A 10,494-nucleotide genomic window follows, 5' to 3' on the forward strand; every position below is an offset into this window, starting at 1 on the left:
CTTTGACACCTTCTTGAAAACTGAAACTGTTGAAAGTAATAAAAAAATTATCAGTGGGGAAACTTGCTGTGTTCATTTCTGTGGTATTTGTTAGTTAATTTCAAACTTGATGCAGACTTTGGTTATCAATATTTGGCTCACATCTACAAACCATCAATGTAATTACCTCATCTCTGTGTGTCCACTTGTATGTATGTGTGTCCATGGTAATACTTTTGTTCGCACTTTCAAGGCAAAAGCAGTATAGGAACCAGTCATGGTTAGAGATTAGGTGATTGAGACCTTCCAGCAATCCCCTTGATGATGATGTCATAAGAGAGGTGATATGTCAAAGGTCAAGGTCACTGTTTTTGTTAGCCGCTCTTGTTTTTGTTAGTGGTGGCAGAAAGTCTTGGGAAATTGCGAGGGTATGAGTGTGCAGGAAGCATTTGAGAAGAGCAGCATGAAAGTAACGAGCACAGAAGATTCTGAGTCCACCCCCCACCCCACCTCTGAAAAACAAAAACAAAACCCAAACATGTTAAAACAAAACAGACTAATTACTTTCACATCTGTTGCAGGTTCTGCTGAAGATCTGACAGCAAGAGATAAATCCTCCCCACCTAAGTCAAAAACTTCAAGCCCAGCACTTTATGTGGAATCTGAGGACACACCTTGCTCATCATCAGATCAGCTGGAAGCTCATTGGTTTGGAACGTCAACATGGAAGAAGAAAATACCATGCCAGAAACTCCTGGTGATTGTGAAGGATCCAGTCCCGAGATAAAACCCAGACGTTCAAAAGCAGGGCGTGTGAAGCCTTTAGTTATCATGGAGGAGGAGGACAAGGCTGCTGATTCATCTGACGATGACTTTCTGCCTGATGGTTTGGTTTAATTGTGGACAACAGTGACAAGTAGAACTGATGAAGCAGAGTGACAAGCAGAATATACTTGTTTGGAAAACTGATATGGTTCAAATGAATAATGTTTGGAATGGCTTCAGTGTCACTGATGGTGTATGAGGAAAATGCAAATTGAATTGGGAAATGGTTAAAGTTGGTCATCATTAGAATTTATGTCACTTGTGATTGTTACAATGTGACCGTGTTTGTTGACAATTTAGATGTAGCTGAGATCCAACAGACTGTGAGGTTTTCTGCACTGAAGCAAAAAAGCAGGCTATGTTGAGGATGTTCAAGAGAAGAAAAGAAGAGGGCCTTTAAGATCTTGAATCTGCACATACTAGAGACATAAAACACACTGAATCCACTGCACGTACCAGACAAGCATGACACCTGCTTTAGTTTCCCTGTTCATATAAGGGTGTGAGTGAGCAGCAGGAGATAAAAAAAAAAAGAACAAAAGAAAAAAGTACTAGACAGGATAAACTTCATGGATGGAACAAGAAATAGAGAGACTGATGATAAGACTCGAATGTGGCAAGGAAAGGTCAGATTAAGGAGTTGACCTGACCCAAACCAAAGTGTGGGAAGGGGAGAAAGGTGGGATGAAGCTGCCTTGAGACCAGTATATTTTAACTGGTGTCTGGACTGGGGTAAGTTTCAGTTTAAGTTTCAAGGTGTCAAAGCATGCAGATTGACCCATGTACTCAACTTCACATCTGCTGTTTTTGGGGGGTGAGAAAAAAAAAGGGCAGATGCCTGACCTTTGCATAACCCAATGTGCTGGTCAGGCCAGAAAACATAATGAAACCAACCAAAGCAGCACAGCAGGCCCACCGATGGTAAGGTGATGTGGACAGTGGTGCATTCAGTCAACACACTCCCTACCAAACCACTACTTTTCAGGGCACTGTTAGTGCAGAATCAGCAGCCGTGTATTACTGACAAGTAATTATTGCGTTGTCATCAAAGTGGTTTTCTTTAAATTGAAGAATATTCCTGTCTGTAACTTTCATGAGAAAGGAAGTGAAGACTTGCATGAAAATGAGAGCATTGTACACTGCCAGAATATATGTACATTGAAGCACTGTACACTGCCTGTGTAATGTGTATGTCATAAAGTGAAAGATGGAGGTGGTTGTGTTTTTGATAATAATTAAAATCTATGTCCAAATGTTTATGGTTTCAAGTCACTAATCTCAACAATGTAGATCCTATAATGTTGGATTTCACATTATAAAAGGAGTTGGGTTGTATTTTTCATTCCCTGTATTGCTGTTGCTTTTCTTTGAAATGTATTAGCTACCTTTTTTTGTGATGGATCATTTCACTACCCAGTGTGTGGAAGAGTGCCAGTGTGCTGGATGTTTCTATTCAGAATATTTGGTTCTTTTCTGTTCTTTGTGATCATTTCCACATCTCTGCACAAAGTATGTGTGTTAAAAGCAGTCAGTGATAATCTTCAGAATGTGTGCGAAACAGCAATTAAGTGTTGTGGACATGTTTAACAGTAACTTCTTGATTCAAGCAAAACTGGTATTTTGTGATATTTCAGTTTGGGGGTGTGTATGCAATAGACAGTTTAACGAATTCTGTTAAGACTGATTTGTGTTGTAATAGATTGTATGAAGACTGATTTGTGATTAACAAATTCTGTGAAGCCTGATTTGTGATATCAGCCCACTGAGAATGCAGCCATGTGGCTTCTAGAGGAGAAACTTCCAGAGTTTTTGACGTGACTGAAAACTCCACCCAGATATTTAGTCATCATAGTTTCTGGACAGTGTACTGTCTGCATGGGAAGTGGGGGTTTTTTTCTTGCACCTTGTTGGTGGTTTTTGTCTCAAGAAGATAACTTCATTGGTTGCTCATCCATTATAGAATTTTGTACAAAATTGGCATATTTGGCTTATCATCACTTGAAGGTTCTCTCCCATCTTACTTGTCTTCTGTACTTCATATTCACACCCCTTCCCATTTTCTCAGGCCTTCTGGAGAAAAGCTACTTTGAGTCCTGAAAGTCTTTTCAGAGACATTTGTGACCAGCTTCTACAAAATGACAGATAAGTCGATTTTTGAGGATATAGAGATATATGTACCATTGGAAAGAAGACAAAAAGACGTTTCTTCTTCTTCTTCTTCTGCGTTCGTGGGCTGCAACTCCCACGTTCACTCGTATGCACACGAGTGGGCCTTTACGTGTATGACCGTTTTTACCCCGCCATATAGGCAGCCATACTCCGCTTTCAGGGGTAAAGACCTTTCTAATGATGTATAAAACTTGTTCCTAGGTAAAAAAAAAAAAATGTAGAAGTCATGGTAGTTCAAAGTGTGACAGTAGTGCGGCAGCCATTTTGAGAAAAACAGCTTTAAAGTTTTGCAGCAGACTCTTGAGATTTTTCCCTAGTAACGGGGTTTCGTTTTAGCTGTATGCCTGTGAAAGTTAGGCAGGTTATCAGATTAGGGTCTGTGCATGCTTTGGGCAATGATATTCACACTTGATGATAATACTAATGTAATTTTAAATGTCTGTTTTGGGGTGTAAAAGAGGTTTTTCCTCTTGATCTCACAACAAACAAAGCTTCTTTTGTTTTCATTTCTTTTACATCAAAATTAGAATGATGCACATCTAAATTTTGATTTTGTTAAGAATTGAAATAAACTTTTGTTTTTTGGGGGGCTTATTTTATTTTATTTTTAATACTTTAAATATGTCAGTGTGGATGGGTGCGCAGGAGTTCGCCGAGTGTGGCCCATTTTTGTTCATTCTTTATTTCAGTTATTTGCCCTCTTAGTATCTTCCATTTCCAATTTATTATGTTTTATATATTTACCTGCATGTTTATTTTTAGTATTGCTTTTTCTTTGCTGTTAATGTACTATATTAAGATATCGAATAGATATTAATGTAAAATATGCTGTTTTTCGGGATAATTGCTCCGCAATATTGACACATAGGTGCTGGAAATTAACTAAATTTTCAAATTTACAGTTTGAATTTGGCAAAAATAGCGAGATATGTTGTAATTTATAGGTTGAACTGTGCACTGGTGCAAAAAACTCAATTTACCCCAGATGGACCCTCAGCACTGTTTTTGCCTGCAGCACAATTGAATGCAGCGCGAGTTATCTATCATTTCTTGGGAGAAGGTCACGTTTGGTCAAAGGGCTTTTCTGTATCAAGCACCATCTGTCTGGAATTTTGTTCCTCTTGTCACTCACCAACCCTGTCTTCTTTTAAAACAAAATTAAAATCCTACCTGCTCAAACTTGCCTTTGGATGTGATGAGGCAGTCGTTTGTCTCCTCCCACCCTCCACAGCCCCCTTGTGTCCCTCCCCTCACTCCCCATTGAAAGTCTTCATGTAGTGTGTGTGTGCTCGTGGGTGTGTATTTACTGTGCGTTTGTGCACATGTCTGCAGTCATGTGTATGTGTGTGTGTGTAGGGCATATTTTGTGCCATTTTTTATGTGATTATTCATATCTGCAATTTGTAGTATTATCTCAGTGTATATAGATTTTGTTTTTCTCTTCTTATATGTCCTTATGTTCTGTTCTGTGGTATAATGCACTATTGTATTTGAATTGTTTCATGTGAAGTGCTTGAGCCCATTATATGGGGAGTTTACGCCTTGTAAGTACTACATAATTATTATCAAGACAGGCATTCTGTCCATGATGTACCAATTGTCTGTATTGTTTCAAATAAAAGCGTTAGCATGAAGGGAAAAAGATGCACAAAGAATGTGTTGGAATCACACATTATCTAACCTTTATTCTTCATAGCATTGCCCCTTCTTCAGTTTTTTCATTACTTGTCCCCATCTCATTTCTTGCCGCACCATTCTAATCCTTGCCTGCCCCTCAAATGTTTCATTATCTGTCCTCGTCTCCTTTCCTGCTGCACCATTCTCTCACTCTCTCTGACATTTGCATGAAAATTGACTATTCAGATTTACACACTCATAAAAAAATCAATTTAATCAAATATAAATTAGACACAACATAAAACATGTATATGTAAATCATATCAAATCACCATTAGCTGAAGTGAAGAAATGTTACTTTTTTTCAATGCACAGCCATATACCCTCATTTCTCTCTTCCTCTCTAACTCTCTCCCCCTCTCTTGTACTTTTGTACGCACACACAGTCCTTAAAACACAAAATCTCTATTAGGAAATCTTGCCAGCATATCTCTGGATTTTTTTTTGAAGCCTAACTGTGATTTATGATCACTAAATAACAGTCAGTTAAAACTGAGTATTAGTGATGTGCAGCCATACAAACAAGTCTGACTACAAGTAAGGAACAACCAAACAAACTTGACTTTCTAATGTGCCATGTGATCATGAATCATGAACAATGTAGTACATAAACCTAATGCAAAAGACCACAACCCCTGACTCACACACATTCACAAGCACCGAGATTAACACACACATGCACCCACACATGCATATACTCTTACAGAAACAAAAAGCTTAAACTGGGTTTGAAGTATCAATCTTCAGAGCCTCAGCCTAGGGCTGTCATTCACAAATATATACACTGCTACATTAATATTACAACCCACTGAGATGTTGAAATTAAAGCACTGTTCACAAGATACACAAATCAAAATACCAGCAATTGTGATCAAATTAGCAGCAAAAAACAATGACAGAAAAGTAGTTTTGAAGCTCAGAATTATAGTTCAAAGATGGAGGGAAACAAAGACCAGCTCTGATTCAAATTATGATTCTTCTTTCATTAAACCAGTGTGCATATATTTATCCTCTTTTTTATAAAAAATTACATAAACCTGTTCACACACTTATTGCAAAACCATACAACAAATGCACCTTCATTTTTAGGTGCAAATAAATACAATTTAGCGACAGCTGTTATCAAGAATCCTATATTTGATAGCGTACCCTAACTGCAGGCATAAGACTGTGGTGCTGGTCAGGCTTATCGATACAAACATTCCTTTCTCGAAGTTTGGCCAAACTGCTCTCACTGATCTGTTGACAGTTCATCACCTGCAGGGATTCCAGATGTGGGCAGAACTCTCCTAGAACACTGCAAATAAATGGCACTTCTTGTACTATATCAGACAGAATCATAAGAATGTTTACCGTAGCTGTGAAATCAAGATAAAATGCATTGTATGCAGTGTTCTTCAATGCCATTCAGATGTTCACCTAGCAATTCTTATACAACATCTACCAAATCATGTATTTGTTTTGTACATTTCTGCAGGAGTTCTTCTAAAGTAGTTGACTGCACATTTTAAGTGCATCTAACAAAAACAGATAAAAAAGTGATGTGGGATCATCAGTGTGACTGGCAAAACCAAACAATGAAATAAACAAATAAGTGATATGGATCTAGAGTAAAAAGAGAAAAATCCTTTGTTAGCTTATCAATGTGTTTTGCCCTCTACTTTTTCCTTGAACAAAGACAAAGCTTATCCATCTAATAGTAGTGTGCACCTGTGCACTTTCTGCATATATAAAAGAATGTCCAGATGAATTCCTTCATCTTTGACATTTCTTACTTTGACTTCCAGTAAGACTGTACCTTCAAGAATTTGGGGGCTGTTTCTGTTTTGTTTTTTTCTTTTCTTTAGTGTTTGCACCACAGCCTCTTATATTAATTAATAATTGCAAGAAGCTGTTTTAAGTACAATAAACTATTCTTTCATCAAACTTTGTAATAATCTGCATCTAGCAGAAAGACACTGGTATAAAAACTCTAACTCCAGTTCTCACCTTGTCCAATTGATATAGTATTATACAGTGTAGTCAAAGCTGAAGAAAAGTGAAAAAAATCTTTTTGATACTATTTGTCATCTGGCTGACCTTTCGACCAGAGTTCAGAATGGATCAAAATTATCTATTACCATTTCTATATATACATTCCTACATATAAAAACATGTTCTTAGCACTGATTATAAGTATTTTGGAACAACTGGAATACTTACTGTATACAATGATCTGTCAGTCGCCAAGACATCTGGACATTCAGCTGCAGTAATCCAGGACAAGAGCGAGCAATCATTGCAACAGTACGATCTCTTAAGTGATACATCATGTCCAACATGAAGTATTTAATTCTGAAACAAAGAAAATGACCTTTTTTTAAATTAGTAAATATCTTGCCTTACATTAAAAAATGAATGGTGTAATAAAGTCAAATGATACAAAAGTTACATAAATTTTGAAACATTATTTCACTGAAATTGAATATTCCTCCCACACAGATCACATACACCTACCTGCATATGTAAATTTTTTTTTCTAAATTGTAAAACATACACACACACACACACACACACACACACACACGCTGCAAGAAATCTTGGACTCTCCACTTTTATTGTTCAATATTTTCAAATCATTGTTAAACAGTCCAATTGGATTGGGGGGGTAAAGAAATCTTGGACTTTTCACTGTTTGTTTGATTGTTTTTTTCTTTCTTCTTCCAAATTTTTGTAAAATAGCTTTGAAAAAAAAATTGCTTCCTGGTTTTAATTTAATTTTTATTTTATTTTATGCCTATGTTTTAGAGTTGGAAAGTTATTCTCTCAGTCAGATTGTTGTTAAGTTAATGTTGTGAATAGTATTGTTTTTATCCCTTTCCCTCCCCCCCCCCCCCCCCCTTTCCCCTCCCTTTTTTATTATTTTTTTTCCATGTCTAATATCACTTAACGTGGATAGACATTAAATGAAATTGAACACACACAATTATCAGGGACAAAAGCTGCGATGGAAAAATAACGTACTCTTTGCAGTGTGTTGCCAAATTTACAAGGTCATCCTCGGTGAGTCCTGAACAACCACTTAGATTTATGTATTCAACACAGGCACTGTTGTCGATGAATGACTGTAGTCCTCTGCCTGTCACCTGGGGACATTGCACCAAGCTGAATCTACGGAGTTTCACACAGTGCTCACCGACTGCACCAACACCAACGTCAGTGAGGAAACAACATCTGGACAGGTCAACAGTGTGTAAGTTTGGATTATTCTGAAGCACTACTGTAAGAGCTTCATCAGATAGCCATGTTCCTGCTGTATCCAGAGTCAGTTCCTTCAGACAGAAGTTTCTCTTTGTCAGCACTTCAAATGCCACAGATGAGAAGTAGGCTGAGCATGTTTTGTCGATACAGACTGTGAATGTATGGCTGAAATAGAAGTCCACAAGTTCTCTGAATTCAAGTGAAACACCACGTAGCTGGAAGAGTTCTTTCAGAGATAAGTAAGGAAGAAGGTGCTTGCAAAGCACCTGCTCCCACATCACATCAGTAAGTTGCATCTGCAGCTTAACCGCAGACATTTTGATTTTCCTTGGTCCGTTCAGTCAGAATGAGGATTGTTCAAGTCTGAAACCCAAAATGTAAATTATGTATCTATCATCACAATACCAGTTATTTCATTGAGATTTTACCTGAATGATACATATATGACCCACAGCATAAATATTCTACTAACAAAAAGGAATAAAACAATGAGAATTTCTTTTAACTGGAAATGTGTATGTGACAAACACACTGCCACTAGTGTGAGCAGGAATCATCTTCAATGCAAATTAGCCAGTGAGAAGCTTACAACTGCATAAAATCATCGGAAATAGACAGGATTGGTGAGATAATGAGTCGAACTTTGTGATGAACTCATTCATGAAAATGGATGGGTCAATGATGATATTCAATCCATGTATAGCTACCCATGCATGGGCTAAAATATAATCCCACTTGAGCCAGATAAATGCCTACAGTGGTACCATGCTGGCTGTCCTTCAGCGAAAGTTTCTGAAGAAAAATAAGCCATATGCAAAATGTCATCACTCTGCAGACCAATGCTGTCTTCAAATCAATTGTACTTGCTGAAAACTTATAATGCAAATTCTACGTCTTACAGAGGAAGGTGACAAATAATCAAGTTGCTTAACTGCCAGTTCAGTGTCCATGAGGGTCTGGGTTCAATTCTTGCTCTCACCCTTTCTCCCAAGTTTGACTGGAAAATCAAACTGAATGTCAGTCTACTTATTCAGATGAGATGATAAACCGAGATCCTGTGCGCAGCATGCACTTGGCACACTGATAACCCATAGCAATAAAACTAATTGTGTGGCAAAATTCTATGAAAGAAACCCACTCTGATTGATACATATACATGCATGCACTCGAGGCCTAACAAGTGCTATGGGTTATGCTGCTGTCAGACATCTACCAAATGGATGTATGCAGATTTGGTGTAGCATATATGGATTTGTCTGAATGCAGTGACGTCTCCTTGAGAAACTGAAACTAAAACTGCAGCTTGCAAGGTTTCTTTGTCTGCATAATGATAAAGGAAGGAATCTGAGTGTATGGTAAGTGTGATTCCAAATGGGGTATGGACGTGAAGGTAGAGGGAATCAGTGTGCCTGGGCTGTATAACGTCCATTGTGTGAGGATGGGTCAGGGTGGGTGGTAGATGGGGGGTTGGAGGTGGCGAGGGAGAGTTTTATTTCAGCAGAGATTTTCCACTCAGTGTAGAAAACTTTACCTTCAAGCTTCCATCGGGTAATTTCCTATCATGAGAATACAAGATTATGAGAATACAAGAAATTCAATGATGAAAATTTGTAATGAGCACTGTAATACTAACCTAAGGAAAAATTCATTAGCTAATAGAATTGCACATATATGGAATGCACTACCATTGGAAACTAAACTTGCACAAAATACTAGTATGTTCAAAAATCTGCTTGACATGAACATCAATTTCAAAGAAAAATTTACTGACTTTGATGAGTGATTTACGGAACATGTAAAAGAAAACATATATGTATCCAACAAATAAAAGGAGACCGATACTGAGGGGGGGGCATAAAAAAGGCCGTGAGGCCTAGGCAGTCAAATGCCAGTCCCAACACTACCACTACTACTACTACTATAATCTAAATACAGTGCATTTTACCGGCATATTGAAGCGATGTTACTATTAATAGTCCCAAGACTTAAGGATAATAACGGATAGACTACCAAAATTGGAAATATCCTGAAGATAGATTTGATCGAACTTTATTCAAAATTTACACACAGCCTTGAAGCGGATAGGTTTTCCTGGGTGTTCTCCGAAGATGTCACATGGACATCACGTGTTTACCTTTGTCCGTACAAGAAGCTAACAAGTGCGAAACTAATTCATCTGCACAACCATTCATTATCTCTATCTCCTTAGGTACTTTCAAATATTAGGGAAAAAAAAAAAACATTCACGGGAAAGAAAAAAAGGCTCATTATGGATTCTCTAGTGCGGCTTGTGAAGGACGCCTTGTGCAGTTGTGTTGCACTTCCCGGTGTAAATTACCAAAATATACCCCAGTCAACGTGCATCCGGCGCTTGAGTGTCAAAAGACAAAAATTAAGGCACATTATTCAAACTAATATAAGCCTTTAAAACATGCCTCCATTAATCTGTGTAAATATTGAGGAATGCCTTTGGTCTGGACTATACTATGAATGCACAACCGAAAAGAAAGCAGTAACTTGTGCTTCAGTAACAAAGAGAGTTGGGCGAAACGGATGAATATCATAGCTGTTGCACAGACGATTACGTTGACCACTGATAAAAAC

The 10,494-nt window shown here is 37.8% G+C and overlaps 2 protein-coding genes across 3 annotated transcripts in view; one reads left to right on the plus strand and one right to left on the minus strand.

Annotated features, from left to right (window-relative positions):
- LOC143286008 (5'-3' DNA helicase ZGRF1-like) overlaps positions 1 to 1,513 on the plus strand; it is a 35,457-nt gene extending 33,944 nt beyond the window's left edge. The window contains exon 24 of the mRNA XM_076593548.1: positions 561 to 1,513. Within this exon, the coding sequence (XP_076449663.1) occupies positions 561 to 766 (206 nt within the window). The 3' untranslated portion in view covers positions 767 to 1,513. The remainder of the gene's footprint in view (positions 1 to 560) is intronic.
- A 3,343-nt stretch (positions 1,514 to 4,856) lies between these two features.
- On the minus strand, positions 4,857 to 10,008 carry LOC143293096 (uncharacterized). Of its 2 annotated transcripts, none has more exons than XM_076604012.1 (4): positions 9,959 to 10,008; positions 7,654 to 8,253; positions 6,853 to 6,984; positions 4,857 to 5,947 (listed from the first exon to the last, which is right to left on the minus strand). In XM_076604012.1, the coding sequence occupies exons 2-4, from the start codon at positions 8,205 to 8,207 to the stop codon at positions 5,782 to 5,784; spliced, it is 852 nt and encodes a 283-aa protein (XP_076460127.1). In that variant the 5' UTR covers positions 8,208 to 8,253; positions 9,959 to 10,008; the 3' UTR covers positions 4,857 to 5,781. The 2 variants fall into 2 exon arrangements, with proteins under 2 accessions (XP_076460127.1, XP_076460121.1); XM_076604006.1 differs by having other exon boundaries at positions 9,890 to 9,981.
- Positions 10,009 to 10,494: the final 486 nt, after the last annotated feature.

This window comes from Babylonia areolata, chromosome 1 (genome assembly GCF_041734735.1).
Source record: "Babylonia areolata isolate BAREFJ2019XMU chromosome 1, ASM4173473v1, whole genome shotgun sequence".
NCBI classification, from domain to species: domain Eukaryota; kingdom Metazoa; phylum Mollusca; class Gastropoda; order Neogastropoda; family Buccinidae; genus Babylonia; species Babylonia areolata.